Source organism: Peromyscus eremicus, chromosome 1, assembly GCF_949786415.1.
Source record: "Peromyscus eremicus chromosome 1, PerEre_H2_v1, whole genome shotgun sequence".
In the NCBI taxonomy this organism is placed as follows: domain Eukaryota; kingdom Metazoa; phylum Chordata; class Mammalia; order Rodentia; family Cricetidae; genus Peromyscus; species Peromyscus eremicus.
This window is the reverse complement of record NC_081416.1, coordinates 126086571-126102379: the sequence shown is the minus strand read 5'-3', so window position 1 is coordinate 126102379 and position 15809 is coordinate 126086571. Positions and strand designations below refer to the sequence as shown.

Below are 15809 nucleotides of genomic sequence, written 5' to 3'. Positions count from 1 at the left end.
ATAGAATCTACTTAGTCAGAAATTGTAGGGGTAGATATCACAAGTGAAAGGGATAACATGAATGAAAACTAACCCAGCTCAATGTGGTTGCTACCATTTCCATGATAGGTGGAATATTGCAGACAGTGGACTTGCAGGGTGGCCATGGCTATCAGGATGGAAGCAATACCACACCAACCCTTGACTGACTACATTTTAAAGGTTTGGAGATGAGATAAAAGCACAATGAATAAAAACAAATATATCTGAGAGGACTCCTGGCCCAAGTCCGGGAGACAAGCCTTTAAGATATTTTGGCAGTGCTATAAATGTGAGTATGGGATCAAGAAGAGAACCGAGAATACTTCACACAACTTTAGCATTCCCACTTAATTATCTTTAAGTTGAATAATATGAATATGGAATCTTGAAATTTTTACAAAGTCATTAAGTGGATTTTGCACACTCTGATTTATGTGGCTGTATCTTGTACCTTGTAGTCCATCTTTCCCTGGATGTGATTCAACCTTCATTCAGAGTATCCACACTGCATATGCTACCTGCCTGTTAGGCACTTAATAGTTGCCATGCAAACCAACATAGGAAAGACAGTGATGTACTAATAAAATAATTTACCAAGACATCAATATATAATTTATTGAAATACACTCCAATAAAGCAGTGAGTGAGTTTCTATAGAGAGAAAATCATGCCACTTAGAGAAGCAGATGGAAGTTATGTCATTGCAAGTAAAAGAGAAGTTACTTAATCTTTTCATAGTGGATCTCTTGTGTTGGCCCATGTCTGAGGAGACAGATAGACCTCTTAGTACCTCTTTAAACCATAAGTTTTATAACAAGACTCATGTTTTAAAGGAGTCAAATCTTTCTCTGTCCGGCCAGCCAGCTCCCAAATAATGACCTGGAGACTTCTCATTAATTATGAAAGTTCAGCCTGTAGCTTAGGCTTGTTTCTAACTATCTCTTGTATCTTAAATGAATCCATTTTTTAAAATCTATGTTCTGCCACATGCCATTCCCTTTCTTCCATCTTGCACCTCCCATTTCCTTTCCATGTCTGGCTGACAAACCCATCTTTTTCTTCCCAAAGCCCTCCCTGTCCCTGGAAGTCCACCTATACCTCCTGCCTAGCTATTGGCCGTTTAGCTTTTTATTATACCAATCATAGCAATACATTTTCACACAGTGTACAAATATCCCACAGCACTGGTCTTTTGTGTAAATCGTTGTGAGTGTTTAGGGGTTAGGCTCCAGATGTCTATGTAAGGAATTTGGGGTCACTAGGGAGCCAGGCTCCAAAGACTTCTGTCTGGACTGTTGAGGTATAGGAATTTTGCTTTCATTTGGCTCTTCTGTCTTTAGAGTGGCCATTGGCTATCAGATTCACTGCTGTGGTACTGCAGTGACTCCATTCTAGTATCACACATTTTATTCAATACTGGTATCAAAGCATACAAACTGTCATGCTGGCAAATCTGTACCTGTCAAAGGACTGCTGTCTAGAAGTGCAAATTGTAAAAATTCTCAGAAACAAGAAGAAAAATCTTGAAGAAGTTGCTAAGATCTTGGCTTAGAACAAATTTTCCTTTTGAATATCAAACAGTGGAAGAAGGAAAAGGAAATTCATGATAGTTATGGTGTCATGCATACAAGGACAATAGTTCTGCCCACAGTGTGTAACAGGTGCTTCTTCAAGATGGATAAAGTATCAAATTATAGTGATTGTGATTCTCTGAGATCCTGGGCTAAGGCAGAGTCTGTAAGGATTAGACCTGTACAACTATAATAATTATATAAATCTTAACATTTCACTTCCAACAAACACTCATTTTCTCACATGCAATGTCAATTTAATCAGCTAGCAATTATCTTCAGTAGAGAGTTTAGGAAAAGTTGGCCCTGTCCTGCTCTCAAATACCAGCTGGCATTTGTGTCCTGAATTTAATGCTGTGAGTTCTATTTGGGCTACAGAGGAAAGAAGTCTCACTAATGATACCTTTTTGTCAGGAAAATTATTTCATTTAGAAATTCTAAAGCAAAAGAACAGCCATGAAGGATGGGATCCACATTTAAATAAATAAGGGGTTATTTCACTCCCCAAAGTTTTCATTCCAATGACTGATCAGATCTCACACGAGGCGGCTTAAAGATGTCTGCCTTGGGTCGTTACTAAATGACAGACTATGATAAACTGGATGACAGGGATGAGACAATGCAGTATTGTTTACACAGAAGATTGAGTAACTGGTTAGACAAAGAAGTTCTCGAGTATCTATTGTATGTACAACTAACAGATTTCCTGGGGCTTTTAGAATCTCCTCAAGGCTCTTTTCCAGCCAGCTTCATTAACTTGAAGTAAATCAAATCATGCAGAGATCGGGCTCCGCCACAAAGAAACCAGGAAGCAGGATATGAAGAAAAACAGACATGAGATGATAAAGTTTAGAATCTTTGGCATTTTTCATAAAACATTTTGTTTGGAGATTATTAAATTACAATGCAGAAACAAAGAAAGAAGAAAACATAAGTAAATTAGGTCTTTTTACCTCAACGTTTCTTTACAGTATATATATATACAAACCTGCACATAGCAAGTATGTGTCAATGAAATATAGATTTGGAAGCTTAAATACAATTTTAACACAAAGGTATCTCTACATATTTTTTATATGCACAAAATTAATTGTTTTTAAATTGGCAGGGTATCCTGTGGAGGGCCAGTTGCTTGGGACTCTGACGCTATTTACAGAGGACTTTTGGGTGGTTGTTTTGTATGAACAAAGTTTTGAAATAAGCTGTTATTGTCTGTATCTCATTTTGACCATCAGGAAAAAAGCAAGACAAATTCAGGGAGCCCAAAACATTTTAACTGTCTGCTCAAAACATTGGGTAACTGAAATGCTTATATTTCACTAAGAGTCTCTAAGTAAGCCCCTTCATACTTTCATATTTCTAGACACTTTCTGAATTTACTAATTTGTCTCCCCCAACCCCCACCATCTTTCTGAGGATGCATATCAACATCTTATTTTGGTAATAAGCAAAAACTGAAGTTGGAAGAAATGGCATTTTTACAGCAGCAAAATTCTATCATGAAATCCTTACTCTTCAAATGAGTGGCTCCTTGGGACCTTCAAGGATACCCCCTGCCTACAACAGCTGAGATGTGATACAGGCTGGCATCCAATACTAAGGGGTCACCAAATACATAAAGAGGTCTTGAATAATCACAGCTGATTCCCAACTATTTGGGTTAATTCTGGAAGTTGCAAAATGTTCATTTTCTAATGTACATTATCTGGATGGAAAGAATTTGAAACAAGTGGCAGATCAAGACTGGAAATAAGTACACCTCTGTTGACACTGCATTTTATGACTGTAATGGAGCAGAGGCTAGTGTGGCACAGCTCCTGGGCTGACATGTAGCTTGTAACTGCCCTGCCTTAGCTTCTTCACTGCTGGGATTACAAGTGCGAGCCACAAGTCCCTGATGGAAATTATTGAATCTTAGTAAAAATCTGCTGAAGGGATTGAAATAAGTTGAGCATCATTCTGGAACCAAGGACAGTGTTCAGATATGTGGACCCCTTGTTTTATGTCCTACCTACAAATGAATGAAAGACTCTCACAGTTTCAGACTTGACACCTTCGGTTGGGTTGACTGTCTAGGCATCTGGGATACCCGTGCATGGGGACATGTGTGCAGGTGTGTGCATCTGACTACGTGACGAGAATAGAGGATGATGAGAGGACTGCACAGAGCACCCATTTCAGGACACCTGGGTTCCACTGGAGCAGCCAAGACAGAGGTCTGATCAGCTACACATGGGATGCTGGAGTCCTCAGCCAGAGCGAGCCCTAGACAGTGCTCCGCTTCTTCCGAAGTGGGCTGTGGCTGCCACAGAGCTTTAGCTCCGCATACTGCACCTGTGAACACAAACAGACATGATGCTGGCAGTTAGGTAACCCTAGCTCACCACAGAGTGTGTTAATGGCTCCCCAAGGACACCACAAGGCAAAGGATGGAAGGTTCAAAGGTAATGAATCAGTTTTTAAACACAGGATGGTGGGGGGCGGGGATTAATTGCAGGAAGGGTTTCAGAAGTCATGCATCATTTCTTGAAACCAAAGTATTAAAAGCAGATTTTTTTCTAATGAGATGCATGGGCTTCTATGGGCTTCTACTTAACTCACCACTGCTGCCTGATCTTGGTCTTGCTTATACCAGCTTTCTACCATAAATAACCTAATAACTGCCTCTTGGGGTTGTTGATCATATGTTATGACACAACTTACTGAGTATTATTCATTTCAAAGTACTGCAATGATGGGGGAACATTCAGCCTCTTACAGTCATGAATTTTACCAAAGGGCGAGGGGCAAATACTGAAATTGATACTAGGCCCCAAACTTTTGTAGATGTCCTTTAAAATTAATTTGACTTATAGTGTAATGGCTAGAACATCTGTGATAAACATGAACACTGGGGGAGTCCCCAGAGGCAAACTGTCATTGTCATTCAAAAGCACCCTTGGTGGGACAGGGGGACTCATGCTAATGCATGGAGGATCCTCTTTCAAATGTTTTGTCACATGTATCTTCTCTGTGAATATACCAAGTATATCTGGGTGAATACTCCAAGGGCTGTTGCCAGGACCATGGAGAGATGGGGTTGATGAGAAATTTCTATTCACAGATGCTGTGTGAACTCACACTGTAACCCAAGTGATGGTACACTGCAAGCATAATGTTTTCATGTGTCACTCTGGTAGGCTGGGGATAGAATGCATTTGTGTTATTGGCCACATATGATCCTTCATTTCAGCATTTCTGCCATTAGGCTACCCTTTGCCCAAACCAGATAAACAAAAAGAAAAATATATCCTTCCCATCTTGGGTTTTGTGAAAGTCCCCCAGGATAACATAAGGTAATATAACTGTCAGTCTTAAATATAGAGCCAACAAAGGCCAGGTTATTATTCCTCAATTATGTCATGAAAATGCTAGAGAGTAAATATAGCCTTATAGAATTTATTTTAACGGGTTTATGTGACGAAGTAAAAGTTTTTTGTTTGTGTGGTTTTGTTTTTGCTGTTTTTTTTTTTTTATTTAAGAATCACAGAGTCCATTTTAATTTCTATACTGTAAAATGAAGGGGAAAAGGGCCCTTGAGAACTTTAGTCCCATGTGTCCATAATCCACCTGAAGATCCTGAGAAGCCAATTATGCTACATTGGCCTGCAGATGAAAATCAATGCTTGATTTGGGGTTCTCCCAGACAATAAAAGACGGTGCCTTTGATCATCTTGATGATGCTTCATGCCACGCTCTCCCCCTTTACCTACTCAGTGGTCACTCTTCTCCATTAGCGAAATCACTGCCTGCCTGCCTTCCTCTGGCTCTGGTGCAGGCAAGTCCACAGGACCCCGGATGGGGCCATTCTTTGGGACTTTCTGTTATTGTTGCCTTTGTTAATCTCTGTGCATCCACAAAATTGAGGCGCTGCTGGACTAAGTGAGCATTCCCTGTGAATAATACTTGCAATTGATCTCAAATTTGATTTCCCACCACCTCCCCGTCTGTGCGTATCAGAGTAAGTAGGGGCTTTGCCCTCAGCATTCCTAAATCTTTAGACGAAAGAGGATAGAGGGGAGGCTGAAGAGATAATTGGGGCAAGGAAGGAATAAAAAGAATAATCCTCTTGTCTCCTCCTTCCCCTCAAACGACTGCCATCTGGAGAACCAAGAAAATAAGCAGTACCCCTCAGCACTGGATCTCATGCGACTCCTCTGAGTTCATCTCGCTCTCTTCAGGGAGGCAAGAAATCAAAATGAGGCCAACGCTGCAGCCCCATAGCTGCTCAGTATGAGATCCAGATTCACTCCTAAGTAACTCTTCTGCAGGATTTTCCCCAGTCATTATCTACTTTGGACAAAGGGCTAGTTCTTCTCCCCACCGCCTCCCAGAAAGAACTCTTTAGGGATTTTCTGATTCCTTATCTCAATTACTCACATGAGCACAGCCACGTGCCCTTCCAAATCTCTAGGGCTGGCAAGAACCCAGTGCTGGTGCCCCTGTGGGTGGTGACCAATCATCACCTACCTTCTGAACGTCTGAGGGTACCCTGGAGAGAAAGTCAAGGAGCTCGTTATTGTCGATGGAATAAGGGTTTCGAAGCTTCTTAGTAAATTTATTTATGCCTACAAAACAAAAATACAATGTGTTTATCATTCATGTCTATCTACCCATCTATCTATCTACTATCTATCTATCTATCTATCTATCTATCTATCTATCTATCTATCTATCTATCTATCCTCTATCTCTATCTACCTGTCTACCATCTATCTTTGCAAACATGCCTGAGTGGGGAAAGGAGAGATATTCACAACTAAAAATTAGTGTGAAAACAATTGCTGAACTTCCAGTCATGCACACGTTGCTGTCATGCGGCATCATTCATAAAAAAAAAAAAACTTTGTCCTGAAATGATGGAGGGTCGTGCAGTGGACAGGAGCCTCTCCTTCTTCAGCTGTGAAAATCCCATTACAGTCCTAGCAGCAGGACTGCAGAAACATGGGCTAAAACAGGGGAACTGATTGGTTCTTTCAGTAACCACTGCTAAGAGCCTCCTCTGCTATGGAAACAAGTGTCCCAGATGGGAAAAGGCCTTTACTAGTCAAAACAAGTCCCTGCTTGGACACTCTGGACAAAACCTAGCTATGGGGAGAGGAGGGTGAGGGCTCTAGTGGGTGGAAAGAAACTGTAGCCATCACTCTCTCCCTCCACTCATTTTCACAGGATCCTTTTCTCTCGCGGCAGAACAGAACTTGACATGTTGATTGCACGTTGCTGGCAGAAACTGTGAAAAGTTATTATTGGAAAATTATCGTACTGTGGTGACTAACTTCATTTATGGACTGCAACACTGGCACACATGTTTGTCCAGGCAACGGAGTCTGCACTAACTTAGAATGGGGACAGCAGGAATTAGGATGAGGTGCAATGTTCAAGATGTCAAGTGACCATGCGGCCTCTGTCAGTCTTCAGCTGTGCATCTGGAGTTCCTGGGCATGCCCAGAACCTGGATTCCTCTGCAGAGAGAGATTCCTCCCAACCTTCTTTTGTCTTCTACTCTGCTCCTTGGGGTGCCTCTGCCTTATCCAGATCTCCTAAGCTATAGTCTTTTCACCAAATGTCAACCCCCCTTTTTTTTTCATGTTGAGTTTTAGAAGCAGAAAGACTAGGTGGCCTTCTGAAGTTTTGCCACAGGGTGCTTGTTTAACAAGGATCATATCTGAAGGCCCGCCTGTCCCAATGATGCTGAATGAATGCTCAGCTTAGTTGTGCTCTGAATGGCTCCTACTCAGAAGCCAAGTTCAACAGTTCCCATCACATAAAAGGTTTGATGTTTCCCTTTGTTCATTAAATATGACTTTGCTTTCATCTAAGGACTAGACTTCCTGCATGGCATTGTACCTGACACAATGACAACCTCCAGTCCTTTCTTTGGGGGGTCAGATTTACATCTGCTTTGCAAATGGGAGCCGGCCATTGTTCATGAGTAAATGGTGGCTTGGTGGTTGGGCTGGGGAAGGATCTCAGTAATGCTCCCCTTTCCTTCAAGTCAAAGCTGCACTCTGCCTTTCTTCCCTCTACCCCCACAGCAAGCTTCGTGTTTGGAACTAAAATTTCCCCCAGCGTTCCTTTAAACTAAAATACTCTCACTGTGTTATTCTAAAGACATTTAATTGTAGCATGGGCTTTTTGGCAAAAGAAAAACAGACAAGGCAAAGTGATGAAGGGAGACAAAGACGTATTGAGAAAAGATGTATCTTCTATTGTTAATTATATATAGTGTGCGCATCTGGAGCCTTTACAACGAACAGCAAGGCAGGGATAATATCACAGCCGATCAAAACACTGCATTCTTAGTCAGTGAGAAGATTACAAACCTGCACAGCAGCTCAGACGCACCCATAAAGGCAGAAGTAGACCACAATGCAGTGAGACTGACTACGTTTGAAAAACTTGGAATAAAAATCACAAGGTATGCGGCTTGCATGCTTCAGAAGCTTAGCTTATTTTGAAGGTATCTTAGGTTGAACAATTTCAGGTATTCTGCAAAATTATCTATTATGTGAGATCAAGTATGAAGAAGACATCATAGACTCCTTGGTCAACTTTATGGGGTAACAGGGCAACAGCAAAGGTACAGGCATACCCGGGCTCCCATTCTAGCTTCATAACGTATTAATTGTGATTTCAGGTACATCACTTAACCCTCATGGGCCCAAGATTTCTGACAATGCAATCTTTATAATAGAAACTTTCCCTCTGTAGTTTCCAGGGTTGATGATAGACTCAGGTGGAGTAAGATAGGCAAGGATTTTATCATCTGCAATTATCCAACAATACAGGGTAACTGGAGTCAGCACTGTAGATGCTACTTAGATAATACCACAAGGAGGTAGTGATGAAAAAGGTCTTTGTGCTATTAGTCATCACACACACTATTTTGGGAGCACATACCCAAACACGAAAGTTGTATCTTGATCCAGTGAATACTAGTCATAATTTTAGACTTTTTAAAAACTGAAATTATACAGATAGAGTTATTTTTTGTTGCTATTGCTAGCCAAGAAAAAAAAGAGTCAAGTGAGATGCAAATTGTGAGGCAGAACATTTAGTAATGAAGTCATTGGTGAGTAGTCCCAGATCATATAACATACAGATCAATTAATGGCGCTGAGGCCTCGAATAGGGAAAAAAATCACTTGGAGAAATTATGTTTCTGCTTTGCATTTTTGTAACACAATAACAACCATGTGGCATAGAATGTCACTGTCTATCGAGTACTTGAGTACATTGTGCACAGTTCCAAGTACAGTACTTTGGATGAGTGTAAGACAGCAGCCATGCTGGTCCTGTCAAATCCTGAGTTCCTTCCATGTGACCAAACCGTGTTTGCAAATGGAAATACAAGTGACTGGGTCAGGGTTCCTTCTTACAAACAGCTCCAACGTAGATGAGGAGTTTTTATCTACCTTCCAGCTATGGAAGTGTCTCAGACCAGAACTGATAGACAATAAGGATAGCATCCACAATAAAGGATAGAATCAAAGGAATTAAGAACAACAGCTCAAAAGAAAAAAAAATGCATTGGACTGAATTGTGGAAATGTGTGGCCTTCTGGAGGTGTATATATCACACAGGTCAACAAAGTCCCATAGAGATTTCTAGAAATGTATGCATCATACAAGTTAGCAAAGTATGGTAGAAAAACTTCCTAAGGCTGATTTCAGATTTTTTTTTTTATAACTGACCCTTTGCGGAAATTTGCAAAATCACTCTTCCCAAATAAAGAAGTGGTAGGTGCCATAGTAGGTCATCTTTATGGAACACAACTATGAGCATTCAGAGTCAATTGCTCGTATTTCCAACTATTTCGTACATACTGGTTACACTCAGATGCCTACACTTCGCACTACCAAGCCAAAGAGCAAAGACAGTGTTTCACCTGTCAAAACCTCATGGTGAATTTTCTGAGTCCAGTTTTTCTCAGGAGAGTACTGAAGTTAAGCTGTTTTCATAGGTTTTTGTCAAATAATATCTGGGCCTGAAATGCATCTACAAAAAGTATTTACTATATAAAATATGACATATAGTGACTAAAATTTGGTTAGATTTTCCAAAGGGTTGAAGCCGTCAGTTTTTGATACTAATTCATCTGCTTTAGCAGTCAACAAAAATTAACAGGTAACTTTTAGAATAAGCCATCTAAACCTTAATAAGGTTAGAAGGAGCAACGAAAGTTTTAGGCATATACATGTAACTTTTTCTATGTGACAAGGTGTGAGTCTACAAGGGATATAATCATTTCAAGGACATGCAGGAATATTCTCTGAAATTATGCTAACTAATAACTAACTCATAACTAACTAACAACTAACTAATAATTAATTTGGGAAGGGAGAGGTCATAATTAAATTGCAAAAATATATTCCAAAATGCAATACTTGTTTTGCATGAGGAGAGGAGGCAAGCCACCATGTATTAATGGTTAAGGCTTGGACTCCATTACCAGTTAGTAAACTGATCAATAAGCTTAGAGGGTAGAAGTAAGCAACCAGAATAAAAGACTGAAAAGATTTGTTTGGACCAATGAGAGCAGAATGAGCTCCACGCTATTTAACAATATCATCCACAAACTGAAAAACAAGTAGAAAAGTGTTTTATTAAGTTTATGCAAAGAGATGTTAGAAAGCTGCTAAGATGTGAGATGATAAAATCAGAAGTCAAAGTGATTTGGGTAAATAGAAAGAGGCACTGGATTGCCAAAACTGATAACCAGAAGAGACACAACCATGTAGTTTTTTTCATATCTGAACTCCACATCTCTGTATTAGACAGCTAGGCATCAAAAATACTGGCAAAAGAAACATCTATGCTGAACCTAGGCTGACTTTTCCTTTGCCATTCCCTAAAAACAGAGTATGCCAATTACTTACCATATTTTATATAGTTTCATATATTAGTAATCCAAGGGATTACTAATATTTTAAAATACAGAGGAGAGTATGCACAAGTTAGAGACAAATACTGTGTCAGTATATATGGGACTTAAACATCTAGAGAAGTGGGTCACAGCATTCAGGGAAACACTCTCTTGAGGAAATATAGGAAAGACTGTATCAGCCTTCTTCCTTGAAGGAAGGATGCTCAGAAGGATAATCAACTATGCATAATGTTTAACAGCTGACTGTGGCATTCAACTCAACTTGAACAAGATAGTAGCCAACGGCTTATCATTGTCAACCACATCTGGTTAGAAGATAACATCTAAGTGCCAAGGGTAAGTGGAAATTGGATTTGAAAATAAATACAAAAATGAAAGAAGAATACAATTATTTTATCTATACAATGTAGCACTGTTTCAAACTTCCTACTTGATCCTCATTTATGCCTAATATTTTTAAGTCAAAACTCCATGAAGAAGGAATTTGAATATGTTCTTCCTTTGACTGGCTACAATGGAGAGAGCCTTCTTTAAGATTTCACCTCCTAGGACACCAGGAGAGCACACCCCCCAGAATCAACTAAGCAGTGTTCATGGGGGCTCACAGAGACTCAAGTGGCAATCACGGAGCCTGCGTGGGTCTGCACTAGGTCCTCAGTATATATGTTATGGTTGTTGGCTTGGTATTTGGGAGGAACTCCTGACAGTGAAGTGGGGCTGTCTCTGACTCCTTTGTCTGCTTTGGGGACTTTCTTCTCCTACTGGGTTGCCTCGCCCAGCCTTGATGTGAAGGTTTGTACCTGGTCTTAGTGTGTCTTGTCATACCATGTTCAGTTGATATCACTAGGAGGCCTGCTCTTTTCTGGTGGGAGACTAGGACAGGGAGTGGTTCTTGGGGAGAGGGAAGGTGGGAGGGGGCAGGAGGTGTGAGGGGAGGAGAAGCTGCGGTCAGGTTGTATGGTATGAGAGAAGAAATAAAAAAATTAAAAAGGAGAATTTCACCTCCAAAATGACATAGAGAATGACCGAATTACCCTCTCCCACTCCTTGCTGCTCTATATTCTTTTGAGTTATTTCATTTCTCCAATAACTCCTTCCATTTCCTCATGTCCACTTTGGCTATTTTCATCAGCCGTTTCCCTTCATCAGCCCCATCTCGGAAGAATTTCTTGATGGCTCTAGAAGAGGGTGTAGCTTTTGTCTTCATTTCCAGGCTCTCTGCTGTTGTTTACAGGTGACTGCATCCCGGTGGTCTCTCGTCTTCAGGACGTCTCTGAATATCTTCATGTCAAGAGCCCATGAAATGATGAAGATGGAGGATTCGGCAAAGGGCCCAAGACAAAGGCTGCTGCCTCTTCCATCAATGACAACATTAGCATGATCCTAGTACACTCTCTCTGTCATCCCAGCAAAGATACGGCAGTTCACAAAGAGGCTTCCATTTTGTCCAGCTGCTTGCTTGAATGTGAAATCTAGTCATGAAATGGGTGTCAACGTCACATCACCATTTTTCTCGCTGCTTTCTCAAAGTGGCTAAAGGTTATGCAGGCAAGCCATATCCCCTGCAAACAAGAGCTTCTTCCTCTTTCACCCACTGCTTAGGCAGTCACAGATGGCCACTCATCACCCCACTGCTTCTGGATTTAACTATGAGGTTAGCTTATTTCTTTCCTGCAGTGGCCAGACCCATTTTTACTGTCTACAAAGGACAGCATGCAGGTGTGTGCCCACCATTTGAACCACAGTGTTTCTGGAAAGTTACTAGGCCACAGCCATATATTATTCAAAGGGATTTATGACCAGGAAAGCCTAAAGGGAAATAGGAAGCCTGATCATAGTTTCATTTGATTGTGATTCTGCACAAGGCTTATAAATATCCACATGGAGCCCTTATGCAACTGGCCTTTGCAGAAAGGTCCTGGAAGTTTTCATTTCCCAAATGTTTTCCTTAATCTCATGTTTAATTGGTAACAAGAGCACATTTAAAGTTTATGGTTGTACTTTAAAAATGAATAATTTGTTCTTACCTGGAACTGCCTGCTAACCAAAGGATCATGGCAAACTTACCCCAGAGTAGAACGATATACCGGAGAGGGATGAAATACAAAGCCACTGTGGCTACGGCCAGAATCAAACAGGCCAGCAGAGAAAGGAAGGGGACCGTCCAGTTAAACACACTGTGGACAAACCACATTAGTGTCAGTTCATCTGATGCTGAAAAACTGCCACAGAGTCATCATATCATTTGTATTTCTGGTGTAGTTATAAAATAAGGTCAATTTAAAAAGTTTCTTTAAGCATGGTGTATACACACACACATACATACATACATACATACATACGTGTGTGTGTGTGTGTGTGTGTGTGTGTGTGTGTGTGTGTGTGTATGTGTGTGCCTCTAATAGATAAAACCTGAGGATAAAATTCTGCGCTAAACTGACAGCATGCCTGACTGGATACCTGAGAAATCTTAATGAGGAGACTATCAGAAAACCAGTTAACACTGAACTTGTCAGAAAATCAGCAACACTGGCTTCCTCAAGCCATCAGTCTCCAACAAAACCCTTCCCACACTGCACCGGGGCTGAGGACAGCAGTCCCGCCATAATGGCTTGGTGCCGACGTCCCTGCAATACTAATCGTTAGTTAAGTCATTTCTAAGCCAATGCTTCTCTCTCAGGGAACACACAGTGGCTAGGAAATGTGTAGAAAAGGGAGATTTTTATTGCTGGGTTTTCACGATTATGTGTGCAAATGGGACCCTAGAACACGGGCTATGGGAGTGAATGCAGTGTGAGCAGCACTGTGCAGTCCTCAAAAACCTGCCTGCCTCCCGAGCTCCCAGCTGTGCCTAGACTTTCTGACCACTGCTTCACCTTCATGGACAAAGGATTTGTGGATGGACTGCCCTAAAAGGGGAGTACATAGAACTTTCTCTGTGGTCTTTGTTTGGAGAGAATGAGGAGAAATACTGGATCATTTCAGAGGAAGCAAAATAAGCTAGCCCTCAGGCCATTAAGTGTCATATATTATGTTCATGTATCTGGACTGCACCGCTCCTAATAATTCTGTCTTTTAGATACTAGCCATGTTTTATGTACGAGCAAATTGAGACTGGTTTGTATAAATAATACAGGGCGGGCTGGGGACATGGCTGGGTAAGTAAACCTGTTTGCTGAGTAAGCATGAGGAGCTGAGTTCAGATCCCCAATACCAGCATTAGAAAACACCACCACCAAACAAACAAACCCAAATCCATAAAACAGGCACGGCTATCCGCCCTGCAATCCCACCGGGGAGTGACTAGGGGTTGACTCGCAGGAGCTCACTTGATGACCACCCCGGCTGAAACAGAAAGCTCCAGGTGTAGTGAGAGACTGCCTCAAAGGAGAAAGGTAGAGAGCCAGAGAGCAGAACACCTGGCATCTTCCTCTTGATGCAATGCGTGTTTTCATAGGAGCAGCTGCACCCACAGGATACTATGCACACACATTCGTATACCATACACACACACCATAAATAAATAGTCATGATTTCACCAATAATAATGAACTGCAAGTAGCTCGGATGATTATCAATATTTCTTAAATGTTTATCCATTGAGAGGTATAATGATTATTATGTTCATATTAAGCAAATTTGTATACCTTTTGGAAAAATCTAGAGGACAATTTTATTGGAGTTTAAGAGAAAAACAGAATATAGGTTAGGAGGAAATCCAGACATCCACCAGGAGGAGAGATGAAAGAAAATTCATTCCTTCTAAGTTCAGCATGGAATTTAAACAGTGTTAGCTTAATAAGACAATCATTACATAGTCTCTTTCATCAGAGGTTCCTAGCTCTAAATCTTCATATATCAGTTTAGTCTTCACCCCTCATCAAGAAACTTCCCTTTACAACAGAAAGAGACCATTACAGAAAATCACAACCACACAAAATTCAGAGCTGGGAGTCCAGTCCCAATGTATACATCTAGAAAACACTCCTACACTTAAGCTCAGGAACACTGAGGAAGAGAGAGCAGAAAGATTTTAAGAGCCAGAGGAACAGGAAGTGTGCTGTTGAGATGGTGTCTCCTAGTAAATGTCAAAAGCTACATTTATGAAGTCTCACAATCATGACTGCCTAATCACGAGATAATCAAGGCCAGCAATGATAGACAAGCTCAAGTGGACATGGGAAAGCCCAGGAGGCCTCAACCTACACAAAGAACTCCAGGGAATTAAGGAACACTGAAAGTGGGAGAAACAGTCTTTCCTAGGGAAGAGCACATCAACTTGTTATTCAATACCAAATGTTCAACCCTGAAAACAGACCAACAAGTGACATTATATGAATTGAACAGGTTGTATTTAGGAATATACATGTATATATTTATACATATATGCGTGGATGCAACAATTAACGAAAGAGGAGGCCATGAATTTGAAAGAGAGAAAGGAGAATATGGGAGGGTTTGGAGGGAAGAAAGGGTAGGGAGAAATGATATAATTATAATTTCAAAAAACAAAAAAGTAATTAAAAATGAAAAAGCTCTACTAAAAATGGAAATGGGCCACTGAGCTAAGGAAAGAGTCCTAAAAGCAAATTTTTATAGCTTTTAATATGACTGTTGACTATCTTATGCTAGACATTGCTTACCAATGAAGGCTTTTTTCTTGCCTGTACTCAGTTTAGAAAAGTACATAAGACCACTGAGTTATGAGCCAACTAACTAGGGCTCTAGTCCAACTATAATATTAGGTGATTGGGGGGAACTGATTTAACCAATCTGAATTATGATATGCTCTCAGTGAAATAGTATTACTAATACTATGTGTATCATATATATTTCTAGAATTAAACAAGAATTAAATTTTAGTCTACGTATAAATTTTAAATAAAATGTGTGTTCTCATTACTAAATTTTTTCTTGTTTTCCTTGTCAGTTTGTAAATTTGGTAAGACATTTACTTTTTTCTGTTTTTTAATTTTTGAAACACAGTCTCATTACTAGCCAGGAACTCAATATATAGTTCAAGCTGGCATCCAACTCATGGCCATCCTCCTGCTATTCTTGCCACCGTTGGGACTGTGGCACATGTGGTGCAGCTCAGAGTGGAAAGAAATTAAAGAACAGTCTTACCCAAGGACACAGGGGCAGGCTATGAATGGCGACCAAAGCAGGTCACAGTGCTTACTTTTCAGAAAACCACCTCTCTATTAGTAACAAATCCTTCAAGAAAATGCATAATCTAAGAAGCAGGTAAGAAACAGGCGTATCTCTGAGGCCAGCCTGGTCTATAGAAC

General features: G+C 40.6%; 1 protein-coding gene across 3 annotated transcripts in view; it reads right to left on the bottom strand.

The window, feature by feature from the left end:
* Positions 1-959: 959 nt before the first annotated feature.
* Mctp2 (multiple C2 and transmembrane domain containing 2) overlaps positions 960-15809 on the bottom strand; it is a 206263-nt gene continuing 191413 nt past the window's right edge. For all 3 annotated transcript variants that reach the window (XM_059272997.1, XM_059273001.1, XM_059273005.1), the window contains 3 exons: positions 12586-12695; positions 6102-6199; positions 960-3926 (listed from right to left, as the gene is read on the bottom strand). In XM_059272997.1, coding sequence (XP_059128980.1) covers positions 3858-3926; positions 6102-6199; positions 12586-12695 — 277 coding nt within the window. In that variant the 3' untranslated portion in view covers positions 960-3857. The remainder of the gene's footprint in view (positions 3927-6101; positions 6200-12585; positions 12696-15809) is intronic.